General features: G+C 40.3%; 2 protein-coding genes and 1 long non-coding RNA gene across 3 annotated transcripts in view; all 3 read right to left on the bottom strand.

The window, feature by feature from the left end:
- Positions 1-1010: 1010 nt before the first annotated feature.
- Positions 1011-5581, bottom strand: LOC118407754 (kin of IRRE-like protein 3). The gene is made up of 7 exons (XM_035808272.1): positions 5474-5581; positions 4846-5023; positions 4359-4508; positions 3702-3881; positions 2960-3139; positions 2184-2372; positions 1011-1548 (listed from the first exon to the last, which is right to left on the bottom strand). Exons 1-7 carry the CDS (start codon positions 5546-5548, stop codon positions 1415-1417), a joined length of 1086 nt encoding a protein of 361 aa, XP_035664165.1. The 5' UTR covers positions 5549-5581; the 3' UTR covers positions 1011-1414.
- Positions 5582-7915: 2334 nt separating this feature from the next.
- On the bottom strand, positions 7916-11661 carry LOC118407761. The gene is made up of 3 exons (XR_004830181.1): positions 11444-11661; positions 8282-8394; positions 7916-8116 (listed from the first exon to the last, which is right to left on the bottom strand). It is a non-coding gene; the product is annotated as an uncharacterized LOC118407761 (long non-coding RNA).
- A 6535-nt stretch (positions 11662-18196) lies between these two features.
- The window catches only part of LOC118407760 (cytochrome P450 2D4-like), a 6287-nt gene continuing 4980 nt past the window's right edge, over positions 18197-19503 (bottom strand). The window contains exons 6-7 of the mRNA XM_035808281.1: positions 19169-19295; positions 18197-18464 (exon numbers count right to left, since the gene is read on the bottom strand). Coding sequence (XP_035664174.1) covers positions 18274-18464; positions 19169-19295 — 318 coding nt within the window. The 3' untranslated portion in view covers positions 18197-18273. The remainder of the gene's footprint in view (positions 18465-19168; positions 19296-19503) is intronic.

Genomic DNA, 19503 nt, shown 5'->3' with positions numbered 1-19503 from the left:
GTTGTTCGGCTTGAACGATAAAAGCTTACTCTTTGAAAGAGACCTCACTATTGGCCCCAGTTCCCTTCTGATTCAACCCGTAGTAGCGAAGAACTCAAACAAACTTTGACCAACTAGCAAGAAAGCTTAGATGGTTGAAATATATTATAGAAAAGTTGGTAGCACTTTTTACACTCAACAGAGACGGGGGGCGAAATAGACTTTCTGATACTTATGACCCCCTCCTGCAAAAGTGGCTTGTTCCTGACGTCAGTGCTGGAGATAGAAAGGGTCATTCTGTGAACAAGGTCGACGGAGATTGACCGAAAATTTAGAGGGTAAGTCCCTATAGTTTAATTCAGTGTTGGAAGTAAAGTGTTAGCAATTTTTCTATAATGGATTCTACCAACACAGATGAACTTTCCTGCTAAGGTTGAAATATATATTTGGTTTGTGCTAATTTGGATCGAAATCGTACCTTTCCACTCCTTTCTAAATTCAAAACCGCATTTTTTGATTTTAAAGACACCTAATCCTCATGGAACGGAACCGCCACCCAGCGATGTTTGTCAGAACTACTTCTGTGGTTCTCGGACAGGCTCTTTTATCTCTTTAGACTTTACCGACAGTTCTTGCAATAACTGCCTTGGTGAACCATATGACGCGTGTCCTGGAAGACATTTATCTCTGTTTTATTAAGCATTAGGGATGAAGATCATTTTTACATAGCTGCGATAGTTTTGGTAGAGATAACTCAAATGGCAGATGTAATATGCAATTAAAAGATCAAACCTATTTAGAAGTATTAAAATCAAGCAAAATCTTTTCATCATTGATTAGCTCTGTCAAATCACCAAATTAAAAGCAATCGCTAATTTGATCAAAAAGCTGCAACTTATTTCACTTTGTGCTTTAATTCAACATTTAACAAATGGTTGAACACCCAGTACATGTACTTTTATTTACTTTCAATGTTCTCTATTGGTACTATGATAGCAATAACTTTACTTGTACTTCAAATGATTAATACGAACAGAGGAAATTCAGCTTGTGACTGACATATTTTGCAATCCAATACAAGCGTTGTCTTATTTGCATATCCTTGCATTGCAACAAATATACGGATTTCGTAGTGACAAAAGATTAGAATACCGATAAAATGGAAAAACAAAACATTTCAGAATTTCTCATTGTGCAGCATTGATTATAAATATATAATATTCACTAATGTACCGTTGAGTGTGATATCTGTTGCATTTCTATTCAAAATGTTGCATATATTTCAGGAAAACATATGCTTGGATCTCTTCGATTTGGATTTTCTGAAACAACATTAAGTCTGTTAATGACATACTTTAACACATCTATATACTAGTATACATTGATTGAAACCTATCAATACTGAGTTACTACTTTATTAAACTGATATTAAGCGTTAAATGATTCTCTCTGGTGGAGGTTTGATTAGTTCTTTGTTTGCCATCTCCATGGTATCAGCAGGTCCGTCATATCCGTTTCCGGCGTTGGCATACAGGATGTTAGCCCTGTAGCTGCTCCCCACGGACTTGCCTGTAGTACCGTAAAACAACGTTAGGTGGCAGAATAGTCTTCTGGGAAGGACAAGTTGTTTATGACGTCATACACCTCGTAAATGACGTCATACATGTAATTTTGCTGTCCCTTTGGATCCGCCATTTTGGATCGGCAATCGTAAATTGTTTAGAATATATTAAACCCCAAAATAACACGAACAAAAGAAACAATAACGTGCATATAGTTTTTTTTTTGTAAAGGGAAAAGTGACAAAGCTGGTAGTTTTAGCACACTTGGTCCTTCAATAGTTCTATTTCGTCAATGTTGACACCCCACCACGTTTAGAACAAACAAACAAACAAACAAACAAACAAACAAACAAACAGAAAAAAAAATTCGATAGTTGCCTTGTCTACGAAAGGTGTAGAAGCCATTTGTTTCTAAGGGGAGAGGAGGTTGAAGATTTGACAAGATATCCAAAATTTTATTCAAGTTCCATCACTATTCTAATTGTTTTCACTTTTTCACAGTGTACGACGGAATAATTTTCGAAGCGCACTGGGCTGTCCATCAACCACCACCAATAAGCATATAGTGGTATACATAACATGAAATCACTACCTCTGATCTTTAAAAACTTCTGCCTGCTTTTTATGCGATGTTTTACTTACTTGGACTGCTGGACACCAGCTCCGCTTCCCGCTTCTTCATAAAGCACCCTTTGTTCGTTGCGACTGCTCCAGCGACGAGGATGACAAGTACCATGGCGGACCCGACCACCACTAGGATGATCTGGGGTTCGGTAAGGCCCTGAGTTCCCGACTGGGCTTCTATAACCCCACCTACTCCAGTGGTGTCATCTAAAAAAAAACATGTAACATTTTGAGCTATTTGAACTGTAATATTCAACACAAAAATTAGACTCATCCAAATTTTTGACTGAACGGCACCAGTCTTTGTCAAGGAATGAACATCCACTGCAGTCGGATGGCGCAGTACAATAAGATACATTTCTGTCATAGAAGCTTTCTAATGTAAAGGTCTCCATGACCTTGGCAACCATTCGCCCAATAAGCACTCAGTAACTCTTTGTTGCTCTGTGACCGTAGAGTAACCTCCGGCGACAGAGTATTGTTTTTGTACGATGTGATTAGTGTTCGTATCTGTATCTGCATCTTCCCATTACCGCATTCGTATGTAGTTTGGCTTGTCCTCTAGATCTGCACGCAGCTGTGTGATAATGCAAGTTTTTTTTCGCGTTAGCTGTTTTTATAAAATATGTTATGATGTCAGGAATTACCCCTACGTCATTCGGCATATTGGTCCAGATCTGCGTTTTCTCCGCCTGTCATCTTTAAATCACAATCTTGCTGCAGCACCAACAACATAATTCTAGACTCTCTTTTTTCAGAGTTTCATATCAAAAACTCCTCATATCTGAACTTACTTCCTTCTCCGGTCGTCTGGTGCGTACCAGTGCTCTCTGGTGCTGTGGCCGGGCTGTCTGTGGTGTGTGTCTTCGTTTGTCTATTGACAGATGTTGTAGGTTCTCCTGTTGCAGATTTTATCGTTGTAGCTCCAGTTATCGTTGAAGCTTCTGTTGTCGTCGTAGTTTTTGTTGTGGGGTCTGTGAGAAGCAAGAACATGGTATTTTATATAGACATGTTCACTGGTGTAATTGAACAAGTACAGTATCCCTTAAAAATGAAGAATACAGTATTTTAATTCCGTAAATAGTTTCATCAGGTTCGTAGATCAACTGAACAAAGTCTTCTTCGTTACACAACCTTCTGTAAGTTTTCAGTAAATGTTTCGACGACCATCTGTCGTATTCATCCGTACAACATGATACATATACTATCAGTGCTATATGAAGTTTAGACAGAGTCAGTGCAATCCGAACTTAAGCTATTGTGTTGTGACGTAATTACTTGAAATTTGAATGTTCTTGAGTCAGATGCGGAGTTGGTAGAAACAGAGATAACCTACTGAAATGGGGACGGCTGAACTCAGATCAGTGTCGTTGTGGTCACACTACCCAGACAATGGGGCATATTACACAGGACTGCGTATTGGGCGCCAACATCTCCAACCGGGACTTACTAGAAGCTAATGAGAAGGCCGTAGCCTGGCTGCAGTACTAGCACGGAACAACATGATGATGATGAACTAACGAATCACAAACTTACCCGGTGTGGTGGTTGGAAAGAGAACGCCTAAGGTGATGTCCACCCTCTCAGTGATGACGGGCCGAGGTCCTGACGACACGCACTCGTACGTCACCCCGTCGTCAGCCTCCGTCACCGTGAAGGTCGTGGTCAAGGTCGCGTTCCCGTAACCGTCAGCGTCCACGGCTGACGTGTACACACCTAGCGTCGTAAGGTAAAGGAAAAGGCTTAGCATATGTAGGCAACACACGTGGATCAGATCTGCCACAGCCAGCTGGCTATCTTAGTTATACATCGATCAAGCAAATTGATCATATTTTCTATCTGTAAAATGCATTAGTTTTGTGCTTCCCAAATTGCTGTTAAATAGTTCTTAAACAGCAATACTTATGGCAACGCCGGATTATCTTAGGACACGACCGGCCTATCTTAGGGCACGGTCGGGCGCCTGGACTTGAAGCCAAATTCGAGACTCGATAACAAATAGACGCCATGAGCAAATTGTGATCGTGAGAACACTGAAAGGTACCCCCGCTGTATCTTCACGGACGAATCTGTAGCTTCCTGGCACAACCTAGGCTATGTCCCATACTGGCACTGGTGCACAGCAGTGGCATAATTAAGCCAAGAATGCATCATGAATGATAACTCTATAATTACCTGGATAACTTTGCTTACCATTAACCACCTGTCCATCCCTGTACCAGCTGAGTTGAGCTGCCGGCCGGCCCCACCAGCTGTGACAGACCAGCGTCAGGTTCGTGCCGGGCTGCAGCTGACCGGCGGCCGGGGAACCCTCTATCGTGATGACGGGAGCTTCAGGTTGAACTAGAAAAAAAGAAGCAAGAATTCAGTTATTCATGTGAAAACTAATAGGAACAATTCAACCAGCATCTTTATTGTCTTCTCATGAATAAATTATTTGAAAACAACAATCTTTATTTTAACGTAATATTTACGGTACTGATTCTAAGGCATAAACGTTATTTGACATATTTGTACACAGCACGTTCAACCTCTTTCAGAAATGTTGTACGTGTCTATTGTAGTCTATTTACATCTAAATTCATGATGGCAGAATGTTTACAAAGTGCATTCCTGTTGCAAAAGTTAGATGTTTCTGAGAAAAATATAGAAGTGATAGAATTAATCTTATTGTATGTACCTCTGACCAATAGGTCCACGGTATCGGTAAAGCTTTGGAACGTGTCCCTGTGTAGAACAGTACAGGTATACTGGCCCTCGTCCGACACCAGCACCGGATCCATGATGACGTCACTTCCGTTCACCTGTACCCTGTCCCTCAGTGTGGGCGGGATCAGAGCAGGTGCCCCGGTTGTTTGCTAAATAGACAAAAGAAACAGGGATGAAGTTTTTGAAAAGATTAGATGCACAGCAAATGAGATTGGATCTAAACAAGAATGGTAAGCCAGTATAATTGTCTTTCCAGACAACAAGAAGAATTTGACGGAAACTCGCAATTTCCTACCGCATTAAGGCGCAGTGCAGTAAGATTCCTACCTGCCAAAATTGTCTTAATTGAAGAAGTCACCACCAGAAGTTTATACCCAACAATTGAACCACTGATCGATCAGTTACGGGTGGCCAGACAACTATCAAAGCATGTGTGATATCTGCCAGTTTGCCACGTTTTCTGTTTGTCGATTCCTTGGTGGTTGAGGTGTGGTGGGGGTGTAGCTGTCAGATATTGGAGTCCAATGAGAAACTGTCAATATCTAGCCCCCATAAGATCTAATTGGATATTGTTGTCATGGAAACAAAACTACACGTACCTCAGCTACCAGCCCCCTGTCGTTAGACCAGCTGATTCTTAGTACCGGTATGTTTCCTACGTCACAGGACAGCATGGCTGTTGTACCGGCAAGCGCGCTCACTCCACCGGCTGGGGAGGAAATATATGTTACAAAATATGTCATACATTTTTACATTAGTCTGACTTTGGACTTAAATGACTCAAAAACTAAGCAGATGCAGGGTGGACAGAAACCAAGCAGTGGTCAGGTGGCCTTTTAACTCGCACACAATACCATGGGCAAGCCGTATAGTATAATAGTATATTAAATCAATGACCCAGTCAAAAACAAACGGACGAAGGGTAGTAATTTTTTTCTTTTTTCTTTACTCGCAGACAGTACTATTATAATTATGTTAATGATCTGGCAAAATAAAAGCAGATATAGGGTCATTCTTTTTCACTCTTTTTTATGTACTTGCACACAACAGTATATAGGGCGAGCCTATTGGTAAATAGTGTTGTGTGCGAGTATTTGGCAAATGTTACAGGGAAACATTCTGTAGGTTAGCGAGAATATTCCCTTTCTTGTTTTTCGTGTTATCTACATACTTGGCAGGTGTGTCGTCATCTCAGGATAGTCCACGTGTGACGGCACCGTTGTCTTGGTCATAGCTGTTGTTTCAACTAAAAAGAGAACAGAACTTTATCAGATACAAATGTTTCAGAATGCAATGCAAGTTCTTCCCGTCTCACTAGATGGGGCTATTGGTTAGCTCTTTTTATTGATGTCTTGTGGAACATTTTATACACACAAACACACTCACAAACACGCAAACAGACATAATAGTAGCTACCATAACGCTTCTGGGATTTTTGACGACTTGACAAATAATGTTTGAGATCGGCTTGTTGCAGATGTCTAACAGTAAGAAAAATTTTACGTGAAAGTAATTCTACCATTCAAACTGACCTGTAGCGACGTTCAGTATGACCATGGTTGTTTGTGTGACGACAGGAGTCGGACCAGATGACACACACTCGTAAACTGCACCATCATCCGCCTCGGTCACCGTTAATGGCACTGTCAGGGTGGCGTTGCCAAAACCTTCTGGGTCTTCCACTGATGCATAGGTGCCTAGAAAAAATATGTTAGGGGCACACATGTTAAAGGACATACGATCTAATGGTGTACCAAACAAGTCATAAATCTTACTAACCTAGAGATAATGGATAAATAGCTCTACATCACCCTAGCCTGTGTTTACACAATCTCTCGCTGGCTGGGGTTAATGACCCCCGACCCGAGACCGGCGGCAATTGTAGGGTCGGCCGCTAGGAGCGCGATTTTAGTCAGGCTTAACATCACCTGTGTCAACAACGCAATGATCATTGATAGGACAATGAGCGATTTGATTAGCCATAGTTAGACTTAAGAGTTATTGGCATGGGAATTGAGAAGAAACTGGACATGATTTTGGAAACTGTCAGACGCTTCAGATATTAGCCGCTCTCTTTCCTCGGTAACACCGTGGCCCGGCCGGGCCGTTTGTGGAAACGAAAAATATAAATGAATGCACATAAAAGTTCCATCTTCGTCTTGTGCAGTATAGCATCTTTTATATCATTCGTTCCGGACGGGCCCCGGTTCGGAAATGTGACGTAGGCCTTACGGGGGTTTGCTTACCATTAACCCCGTGCCCATCCCTGTACCAGGTGAGTTGAGCTGCCGGCCGGCCCCACCAGCTGTGACAGACCAGTGTCAGGTTCGTGCCGGGCTGCAGCTGACCGGCGGCCGGGGAACCCTCCATCGTGATGACGGGGGCCTGGGGCTGGGCTGGGGCAAACATAGGTGAAACATGTGATTTTGATTAATAAGCATAGACTAAAATGTAAACATGGCACGTATGACTATTAGAGGAACCAGGCAGCTGCAGAGAGTTTAAACCCTCTAAGACTGAGAAAAGTCGGAAGAGAGAATCCGAGAATAACCCAGTAACAAATGTAGTCCGGAGTGGTGTAGTTGATTACAACTCTACCAAAAGGTAGAAGCACAGTCCGCGACAACGTAGGACGTGAGACATGGTGTCAGAAGTGGGATATGAACCCATGCCCTTATTCGGTAATAGAAAGTTAGACTGATGTATCGATTGGAGATCAGACGTGTTTTTTTGCAAGTTACATCATGCAAAAGAATTATGAATATGAACTTTATAAACTGCGCCGCATACACAACCTTTCTACGTGTACTTGAGTTTGTAAACAATTTTTGAAAGAAAGTTGACCACTTAGTTTTCAGCGTAGACATAGACCCTGAATCATTTCGTTTTGCATCGTTAGATTTTTTTACAATTCTTATAAAGAATACATATGTATCCTTGTTATTACATGGTTAGAAAGTATACGTATCAAAGCAAAAACAAGAAGTAACGCAGTTGGAAACAATTAGTGGGATCCCTGGAGTCAAAATAATACGAATAGATTTTCTCAGGTAACAAAAGTACCTACCCCTAACTAGGAGGTCCACGGTAGACATCACAGTAGCAAAACTTGTATCCAGTACAGAACAGCTATAGGAGCCTTCATCCGGAAGTGCGACCCCTTGGATTATGACGTCACTTCCGTTTACACTCACTCTCCCTGCTCCCGTTGGTGGGATAAGAGGCGGTCCCGCTTGCGGTATCTTCAAAGTAAAAAGAAAAATAACAATCAATTTCAAATTACATTTGACCAATTATTGAAGTCACGTTTTGGTAGGAAACCAATCACCATGAAGGTGGCAAAAAGACTTCTTATTCTGTCGAAGGCTTGAAATTATATATAGCTCCAAATAACGTTTGAATCTTACCTCAGCCAATAGGACGCTCCCTTTCATCCACGTGGTTCTGTAGGCAGTGACGTCACCAATAGGACACGTCATTACAGCTGTGCCACCGACAAGAACAGACACCTCTGCTTCGGCTGGGAGGGAGGGGGGCATTGTTTTGATAAAAATCCTAGCTTACCATCTTTTCTCTTTTAGGTTATAAATGTTTGTCCCCAGTTAGTATTAATCTTGATTTCTAAACGAAAACTCTATTGACAATTCCTTTTACACTCTTTCTTTTAAATTCGTTCTTTTTTTACTTATCAGCTCTAAATGACATTTTGGCTTGTCCTAAATATCTCCATGTGAAAAACTAATCAAGTAAAACAGCTCCGACCTTTAGTCCTATACAAATATTAGAATTACACACACCAAACTACTACACAAATAGAAAGAGTCTGACCTAGTTTTACAGGTAAATCCTGTTAGAACGAAGTACTTTCTTAAGAAAACCATATTCTTGGGGGAATATTAAAAGCCTTTTTATGTCCGGTAGAATAAACTTTAAATGAATGACATTTAACCGATTTTAACATAAAATGAAGTAATACATAGATAATATATAATTGCCCAACAAACAACTACTTAGAAAAAGTATTTTTCTATTATTCTAGTATAATGGAACTAGATTTCATCATATATTGTAGGGGCATCCTCATTAGATATCTTATAACAGCACCTACAGTAGATATGCAAAGGTTATGTGTGATGGGTCGTTCATTTTAACATAACCAGCTGCTGCTATGCCGCGTGCCTGCGAATTAAGCTGGTGTTACGCCGGAGGGTGGTTATACTAGGTATACATATACATATACAGATATAATACCTGGTTCGTTACGTTGATGGGTGGTTACACTTACTTAGACTTAGACTTAGGGCATCCGGTTATACCGGCTATACAGATACAGAAGCCTGAGTGTGTGGTACGCCGAAGGGCTGTGAGACCCGTATGCAGATACAGCTAGCTAAACTAGTGTGTTACACAGAAGGATGGTTATACCCGTTTTACTTATAACGTCCCAAAATGTTACATGCTGACTGGGAGACATTTAACTTCTAAATAGTACTAGTTGACAGTGACATGATAATTAATAGGTCAACACTAATAGCAAATTTCTAAAATGGCTGTCCACACAACAAGGACAATAGCCGCTGGTACCCTATTGTAGAGTAGGTCATTGGGCTTGTGTAAATATTACATGTATAACAATGTGACAATAACGGGAATACGGGCCAAAAAAACACGTGTGAATACCCGTGCAATAGACACGTAAAATGTGTCTTATGATTTGTTACGCAATTTTGAATGCATACTCAGCATAAAATGCTATGATGTTGTAATGCAAAACAATTTGCGAATGAAAAAAGGCTTATATCACAACAAACGATCATAACATCTTCATTTTCTACGTCTTGCAGAACCCTACTGTTCTAATGTAAGATGTATTTGTGTGTTTTTTTTTTCTGAATTAGTCATCAGATGCAGCTATTTGGCGACAGCTGTACGACAGGCCACACCTTTATGTTTAACTCCTTTCGAGAGCACATTGTTGTTATCTTAAAATCCATTTTACAATTATTATAAAACTGTTTCCTAGATAAACTGTAGACAATCTATGTTTGCCAAACTAACCATAAAGGCACCATTCGATCCTGAGCGGGCCAATATTTTGTCACTACTAGCACCATAAGTACATCACAAGATGACACCCCACCTTTTATAAGGCAGTCATATAACAGCTGTGCAGATATAATTACTGTTGTTCGCTTTATTTCACTTCCTGTGACCACAGGCAAAATGATTCAGCTGGGGCTATTAAACGTGCTCAATTCGTGATCATCGAACAGCTACATTTTTCTGTATCCAAGAACAAGAGTGTCTATAAGACACTTAATGATACGCGTAATGTTCGTTGTAATGGCCCCTTAATAATAAAAGATTATGGAGTGAAATATGTACTAGCCTAGTCCCGACCTCCGGTCGTTGATGTATAAAAGACAACGAAGGGCCTCGGGGTTTCTATTCATATTTACCTCCTTTGCATATCAATCCATAGTTTTGGGTTAAAAACCTGGCAGTGGCAGAGCCAACCACCAACACGGATCCAAGAGAGCGTTTTGTGCAGCAAGACAGCTGAACATTGTAGGACACATGCATGGCTGTCCTAAAAATGCCCCAAGTTAAAAAAAGCAATCATAGGACGATGTGTAATGGATGTCTAATCTTTACAGACGTACCAAAATGGTTGTTTTGGAAGTACTTAACCTGGTTCAATTTTGATTGACATGAAGTGAACGAAGAAGCGGTGTTTGTAACAAAACACCAGCAGTGTTGTTTGCTCGTCTTTCTTATCGACTGTGTAATCAACCCGAATTTAAGACTTAACACACTAGATAATAAAACCATGCATTACCGAGCACATGGCCCCTACATGTGATCAAGACCAAAGTTTTCAAAATGGCGTAGATTTTGTCAAAGAATTCACAGCCATTTTGTCTTGCAATTTTACGTCGTGCGATGTTTTGTAAGATGATGAGAAAAAATCTATTGGCAAGGATTTACGACAATTTGTCCGTCACAAAATTGAAGGCTTTCGTACACTTCTACTACAATCGTAAGAACGCCCTCAAGTTGCTCCCGATAGTGTCGCATAAAGCTACCGTACGACAGAGAGTACCTGGGCTTGAGAAAGGGCGAAATAAACATATCTAAAAGCCTGTTTTATTTGGTGTTTATCTGCCTCTTTTATCTGCTCGATCTTTCTGATTATACCACGTAACAGCTGGCGATGCGTTGTTAACAGAAATCCACTATTCAGAAGTTATTTCTTCCACCTATTAAAATGGCACTTTCAACTACACAAACAAATTTACCACCGCATGAAATAAAGCGATACAGTGTTGAGAAAGAACTGTTTCGAATGAGAAAAAATAGAAATAATTTATATTCAATCTTGTTCTGATATTGATAACTATAATCTTTCTGTAATTTAAGAACTTCGTCATACCTTTTTGTAAAGCAAACAATACAAATTACATTGTGTTGAGCCACACGTTAAAACATGGGTTGCTAAGGTGCTACATATACCGAAGACGACCTTTTGCCTATGTAAACCACGCAATGGAAGAATAATCAGATCTTACCTGCAGCGGCAAAACAAACGTAGAAAACAGACAGGCAGATGAGCTGAAACCACATCTTCTTCGTCATAAGACCGCAGCTAAGAAACATCTTCGAATCAAGACAGTTGAGACCAATAAGATGGCAAGGTTTTTATACGTAATTCTTTTGTTTAACACGGAATCGAGTGTTACAATTTAACTGTGTCTTCTTTGCTGTCTATCTCATCCCGTGCACTGACGCGCCGCGTGGACAATGGGGTTTATATAGCCGTGACAAGCCGAGCAAACTAAACTAGGTACATAGTCTAAGTCTCGTTTGTTAACGTTTCTTCTCGCGTGAGCTTACGTAATGGCGGCAATGTTACCATCTAACCTTACGTAAAAAATGGACGATAGGTATACAGCCAAGTCTGTCCATAGTGACTTGCCTGACAGAATTGTGAAGATTTACCTCTTCTGACATTAATCATGAAGATTACCTCTTCTGACATTAATCATTTCATCATTTTAGGCAAATGTCAGAAAAATAAAGATAGAGCCTTAGTAAACTTTCCAATAAAGCTACAAATGACAGAAAAGCGACTGAAGTGATTTGCTATATCATTACCTGTGCCAGGATTGTTTTGAGTTTTGCTATTGACGTACGGTCGGGAATGCATATGTGTTTGATGTAAACAGCACAACTAGGTAAACTGTAGATACTAGTCTGTGTAACGCAAACTCCGCTGTCAGGGCTGTAACTTGCTCTGCAATGTGCTAGACGGGCCAAAATTAAGTCGCGATTAAATCAGGCTAGGTAAACTGTGAATGGGACCAAGGTCAATTCCCCTCCATCCGCTTTATGTAAGCTTCTTGAAGCTTGAACGATCGTGATATTAACCCTATTCAGACGTGGAGGGGGGGGGGGGGGGGGGCTCTTTTGACGACCGCGACAACTTCCATTCTCATAATTCCAGAACGGGTTACGCTAGAGCCACCGAATTCAGTATTGAGTTTTCCTCATATTTAGTTGGCAACAATTTTAGAAAGTTTGAAGAAATTTCTATCGTTTCGTGTTTCGTTTATTGACAAGTATTTTTTTTAAATAAAAATAGCTAATTTCGTTTCTAACCATGTATTTGTGCCTGGTCTGAATAGGGTTAAAGATGTGGATAGCTCTTGGGGCAGGGAGTAAGTGGTGAGCCCCCTTACCTGATTGTTTTGAACTGCAGTGGGCGTTTTGTTGTTAACTTTGGAGGATACTCAAGCAGGGGTGGGTCTTTTTTTTTACATTCTGATACAACAACAAAAACTCTCAGTTCCACGACTAATAAGTTAAATTCTTTTATTAATTTTGCATATTCATATCATAAACATTCAATACCTAATGACATGTATATCGGTTTTTCTATTCAAGACAAGCATTGGGTTAATATACTTATATATTATTTACAACAGTTTATTTTCCAGCACATGCTTTAGTTATATGAATAAACTGTTTTCCATCTCAGCACATTTTACTCATCAGAATTTTGGATGGAATATCTTCGTCTTTTTCGGCTGTCAAAGTTTTTTGGAAGTCAAACTAACATAAACTAGTACGACATTTCATATTTCTAAAGCATCAACAAGTTTGCTGCACGTATAACCCCATTTATGGATGCGGTTTAATACACAGAATGACATACAGCAAAGAGTAAAATTGTCTCTCATTCCCAGTTGGTTGTTGCCATGGATAACAATGCCTCATCAACCTACTAGTGTCAATACACAATGTTGTCTGTACTTTGATCAGTCCCATTGGTTGTAATCAAGGACCCTTTCAATATTGATTGGCTCTTTGTGTGGATGTGTGGGGTTAGTGTGGCGTATCTGGTTGAGCATTGGCCTCAAAATCATTAAGTCCCACTGCACGAAAACTCAAATTTACAAAGTGCAAAATAGAGGTATAGGATTAAGCTTTATATCCTAGTTGTCTTAACAATAAGGGCTTGTATAATTCTTTGATACAGTAATATAATGAAGTAGGCTAATCATTGGTTCCGGTGTTCTTTCTAATAGCAAGGCAGTCCTTAATATTTTGCCCATTTTTGCATAATGGAAGTTCTGACATCTAAAGATATATATAAATCTGTTTGTAGCATCGAGTATTTTGAAATTTCTTGTAATTGATTCGAAAAACGTGAATAATTCATTGCGAAAAATATCGTATCTAGAACATTCCATTATAAAATGAAATTCATCTTCAATATGCTTTGGGCAGAATGGACAGAATCATATGCGTTTGCACTAAGTATACAACTTATATACAATTTCCCGTACAACTTAATTTGATAAATGCTGTTTTGGTCTTGTGATCTACATGTTTTATCTAGTCTGCTTCTTCAATCGTGAGAAGATTTTCACTCTATTACGTTTATGCCCTGGTTAACAGTTTTGCTATATTCTAGGGTGGACTGCTCTGAATTTTTTTTAGTTCATTTCACGTTATGGCACCACCCTAGCCTGTATTTACACAATCTCTCGTTGGCTAGGGTTAATGACCCCCTCCTCGGCAGTTGTAGGGCCGGCCGCTAGGGGCGCGATTTTAGTCAGGCTGGGCCGCGACCACCCTGAATATTCTCTACATTGCCCGATGCAATTTTATTCGCCCTGTGGATCTACACGGTTTCCCCTTATCATAATGACAAGTGCCTGACGAATGCCCGTGACGTTCTTACGGATTCCCTTCCTCAAGTCCGGCGTGCGGACAATGCTTGCTATAGGATTGATCACCGAGTTCAAAGTAAAGAACACGGCTAAAGCAGATGTCCCTTGCTCAATAGGAATTGGACAGTTTTCTCTATCTTTGATGCAAAGAAGAAGTGGCACAGGTAAGACCCAAAAGATCAAAGATATCACTACATGAAACATAACCGTCCTTGCTTTCTGGACGCTCTTTTTAAATTTTCTATCTGCCTCGTTTTCAGCGGCGTTGTCGGTTATGTTTTGTCCAGATGAATTGTTTGCAATTGCTCGGGCCCCCACTAGCTGTCCAATCCTTCTCTTTTGCCTTTGTTTGATAGCAACGTATACACTGATATTTGTGAACAGTATGACACTGATTAACAAGATGAATACGGCAGCTAAGACCCCCAAAAAAGAAATGTGGAAGATATAGTCCAAACAGTCTTGGGTATGCATATGAAGACAGTTCCAACCCATAATGGGTGAGAAGTCTAACAGCGATAGAATAAGCCATGAAGATACAATGGTGACACATGCATTACGTTTGGCTGTGTGAGCATGGGTATGAAAGTATATAGGATGCCTCACAGCCACATATGTATCTACAGACATTAAAGCTAGAGCCGAAGCAGACGATACCTGACTGTGGTACAGTAAAGTTGCTGTAGTCATTGTCTCTCGCCATGTTGTGTCCTTTGTGTCGACGACAGTTTTGATCACGAGTGCAAGACCTCCAAAAATGTCCGACGTTGCCAGATTTGACATGTAGAAGTAGAGCGGCTTGTGGAGTTCACGTGTTACGGCGATTCCCCATAACACAACAGCGTTGGTGATGACTATGAAAATTCCTACCAAGCAGAAGATGACGGCAGGTGCTGTTTCCAACACGGCGACACTCTTGTACATGGAGCAGGCTTCCTCAGCTTGGGCAAGGGAGATGGTCCTGTTCTGTAAGTTCCACAGGAGACATTGGTGATGCCAGTCAAACTCTTCAAATGGTTTCTCGTCGGCAACCAAAGAGATGGCAGTGCTGTTGTTAAACATGGCTGAATTTCTACACAGTCTTTGTCTGACGACTTGCAGGCCTTTTTGGTTAGGATGGTCGAATAAGATACCAGAGGGTACTGAGACCAAATCCGTGACAGATCCCGATATTGTTCCTTTGAAAAAGGCACTTAATGCCAATCCTCACTCAGGTTTTATTGAGTACCTTGCGTGGTCTTGTCAAACGTTTTTTTTTTTTAGAAGAGTGGGAGTAAGGCAGTCACTACAAGACTTGTTGGTATTGAGTACCTGAGCAGTCTATATCCAGAGGAGAGTTAGGATGAAGCTTTCATTCTTTCTTTCCTACCTCTAGTTCCTTCTTCTTCTAATCCTTCTTCTTTTTTTAACAACTATAGTCCAGCTTTTTTCGTCTTTTTCAGTCAGTGTAGCTGATTATGAGGGAAGCACCACTGACCAGTAGACGTCGGTTGTGTTGTTGGTTACCGTAACAAGGCAAAGGACAGAGTACGTAAGGCTACGTTACCGACTCGGAGTTAGGTGCTCCTCTCTTGCTCCTTTTGTATCTTCCTTTGCCTGCTGATAAAGGTACTCCTTTTCTCTTCTTCTCAAGTCTTTCAGTACCTCGGGGGTGCACGGTTCATGGGCAGCGAACGGCATCAGTGTCCAGAAGAATGCAAGACTCTGAATACAGCCGTTCAAGCAAAGATTAGCTACAAACTGATTCTCGAGCTGTCTATCAAAATTAGCATATCAACCAATCGGAGAGTAGAGTTTTGAAAAAAAATTCTGTTTTACGCTTTGACGTAAGTGGGAGGGGCTCCATGATTGGTCTATTCTATGAGGCCCACGTGCAGCACAAAAAGCTAATCAGGCATTATGTCTCTGTGTTAAAGCCCAGAACCCTGTTATCACTGTGGAGCTGCCATTTTGTTTGTGTTGGAAAGAAAAATATTTGGCAACACTGAATAGGCTTTCGTTAGTGTTGTCATGGGTAGGATGTGTATGTGACATGTATGTTATATGTTGCATTCCCAAGGCTTCCACTGGTGTTATAGAGTGCAATGTTCATTGTACAATAATCTGTTTCTCCAAACTTGTAGCTTTGTGAATCGATACACCATTTCCTTATTTGGTGTTTGGAAGTATGGAATACTGACCGACTTCTTATAAAGAAATCAAAAAGTATTTTTAAGTTAGTCTGAATACAGATGCAAGTTAAGTTTTGAAGAAATCGCCTATTGCAACTGAATCAAAAACCAGTGGAAGATGATTAGAAATGCATCCCAAATATGTTTTCAGTGATAATATGATGTTACCTTTTTATAGTTGGTGCAAAATAGTAATGTAACCTCGGGTTGGGGATGCTTATGTGTTTGATGTAAACAGCACAACGTTAACTAGAGAAAAAACTGTGAATGAATTTTCATGATATTTAGTAGGTGGGTACAACATCCTTGGTAAAACTTACGCTAATTCCAACAATGGGTATCCTGGCGGTTGCTTACGGTTCTGCAGCGGACCTGTATGTAATGTATACATGTTTTTGTATTTGGTTCATATAACTGGTGGGTACGGGTCTAGAAAACATCTGTCAATTCCCCTACATCAGCTTTACATCGCACTGCAACAACCTTCGGAAACAGCCGTGGTTTTAAAGCTGTAGATAGCTTTTGGGGCAGGGAGTAAGTGGTGTATTTGTGAGCCCCCTAGCTGATTGTCTTAAACTGCAGTGGGCGTTTTGTTGTTAACTGTGGAGAAGGATACTCAAGCAGGGTGAGTTTTTGTATGTTGGTACCAACAACACATCTCTCAGACAGTTCCACGACTGATAAATTTAATTCCATTATTAATATCTTTGCATATTTATACCTTAAACATTTAATACCTATATGATGGTTTTTATACCCAAGACAAACATTTAGGTCATAGTGTTAACATATTGCTAACAGAAATTAAGTTTTGGTTTACTCAATTCATATGTTTTACTCAGAACGTGGGACAGTTAAAAGAAAGATTAAAACCCCACAATTATAGATACTTTTAGTAAGTACCTTATGGTTAAATTCACACATTAGTGTGTATTCATCAAAATGCATATGATAATAACATTTTCTATTAGTGTAAACATATAATTTCTTACCTTACTCATAGTCTTACATTGAGACTGTATATGCAATCGATCTTAGGGAATCATTTTGCAAATAAACATATTATGCTTATTTTTAGCTATTTTCTTATATAATATGGAATGACTATTGCAGTTATAACAATGACAGCTAAGAACAAAGTCTAGGAAATTTGATAAAGTCATTACTGTTAGAGAGAATGAAAAGCTATTGTACCTTCATCAAGTATGCCATGAACAACTTGCCAACTACGGCAACCATTTTGGATTTCCCGAAGTCATCCAAGGTCATGTACTAAAACGAGGCTACAGTTGGTGTTTCTTACATATACGTCTGTACTTCGCCATTTCAGAAGTCGATCATATACGTGTAATTTATACACTTATCTAAAACTAGATAGTTGTCAACATAATTAAGTCAAATTTCGTTTTTCAGAACCTTTCCCAGCCATTTCCTAAAACTAGAATTGACCCTTTTTTGCGACTAAAATGACCGAGTGGGGTCCAAACGGACCCCAAAATGTTTTATTCGTAACATCTCATTTTGAATTCCTATCGGTGATCATTGTGCATAAATTGCTTCGTCAATGTAAGTTCACGGACTGATCACGGACTTTCTTTATAGCTTCCACAGTATTGTACAAATCTTCATAAAAACTTAGGAGAAGGTAAAAAAGATATTGACTGACAAAGTCAAGGAAGGATTTTATCGTCAGTTAAAAAATGTTCAAATGGTACTTTAAAATTTACGCCTGGGGTCCAAATGGACCCCACTCGGGTGCACGTGTTTGAGGGTTCAATGTATAACATTTATATGATTACCTTAAAACATTACTCCTTTTAGCGTTTGATGAAGGGTTATGTGATCTTTAATTACGTTAAGTTAGATAGAGCAAGGACAATAATATTTTTCTGCCCTAGCCACTTACCCACCCCCATGTGCCCACTCGGAGTAATACAGGAACGAGACCCTATATAATATGCTATACTACCTTCATCAACATTTCTGTAGAAGCTAACCACGTGGGACAGCACACAAATCAAATGGAAACGGCAGATTGACATGGGTATTATGGTCATAGATTCCTAACATGGAAGGCTCAGGTGCGCCCTCTGGCAGGTGGAACGTGAAACGCTGCATCAGGGAGACGAACAACAAGAAGAGTTCCATCCTGGCCAGCTGTTCACCAAGACATGCCCGGTGGCCTAAATAAGAAAAAAAGGGTAAGTATCATGAAACATGATATTGAAATGTCCCTGCAGTTTGGTAACCTTGCAGATGAGCTTCATGTTTCAATTAGTTTATACCTAGAATACATCAGTTCAATACTGGGTTGGGCATCTCGGTTGGGAATACATCAGTCCTTCAGTAAGGCCACACTAACTTTATTCTATGAATAACATTCTGTGCGCGCATTACATTTCGATTGTTCCAAAAGATATCAACTCTTCCAAGGCTCTGCGAATTTTCGGAACTTATCGACTCATATTGCCGCAAAAGGCTAGCATGTGTTGGCTTGTGTAAAACTCGTTATGTACTTAACCTCAAGACGTGGTAATTTTGTCAAACCCTTGGTCAATCTGCCCTTATTCTTATCACAGTCACTTATCATTTACAAACCTTGGAGCCATATACTTTCTAAAAGTGTACCTTTTTTATCGTTCCTGCCCATATATCTGATGTCTATTACCTCAGCTGAGGCTGCTAAGATGAGCAGATGGCCTGCTGGCCGATTTGAGCTTCTCATGAATAAATAAAGGTTCAAACAAACAAACAAACAAACAAACAAACAAGACAATCTACAAGTCCCCCCTACAAATAAAGACTTTTTTATAGGACACATACATGGCTGTTACCAGAAATTCCCAACGTTAGCGATCGCACGACCGCTTTGTGACTGTACCCTTACCGAGAGAAAACGGGATGAGCGCCTCGTGTTTGACGAAGTTTCCGTCCTGATCCAGGAAACGTTCGGGTTGGAAGGTGTTCGGCTCCGGGAACAGCTGAGGATCCATGTGCACGGACCACAGGTTGATCTGGAACACATCACGAAACACATCACGAAACGCATCACGAAACACGAAACGCATCACGAATCGCATCACGAAACGCATCACGAAACGCATTACGAAACGCATCACGAAGCACATCACGAAACACATCGCAAAGCACATCACGAAGCGCATCACGAAACACATCACGAAACGCATCACAAAACACATCACGAAACACATCACGAAATAC

This window comes from Branchiostoma floridae, unplaced genomic scaffold, assembly GCF_000003815.2.
Source record: "Branchiostoma floridae strain S238N-H82 unplaced genomic scaffold, Bfl_VNyyK Sc7u5tJ_1456, whole genome shotgun sequence".
NCBI classification, from domain to species: Eukaryota; Metazoa; Chordata; class Leptocardii; order Amphioxiformes; family Branchiostomatidae; genus Branchiostoma; species Branchiostoma floridae.
The sequence above is the reverse complement of the archived record's forward strand: the minus strand, read 5'-3'. Positions and strand labels throughout refer to the sequence as shown.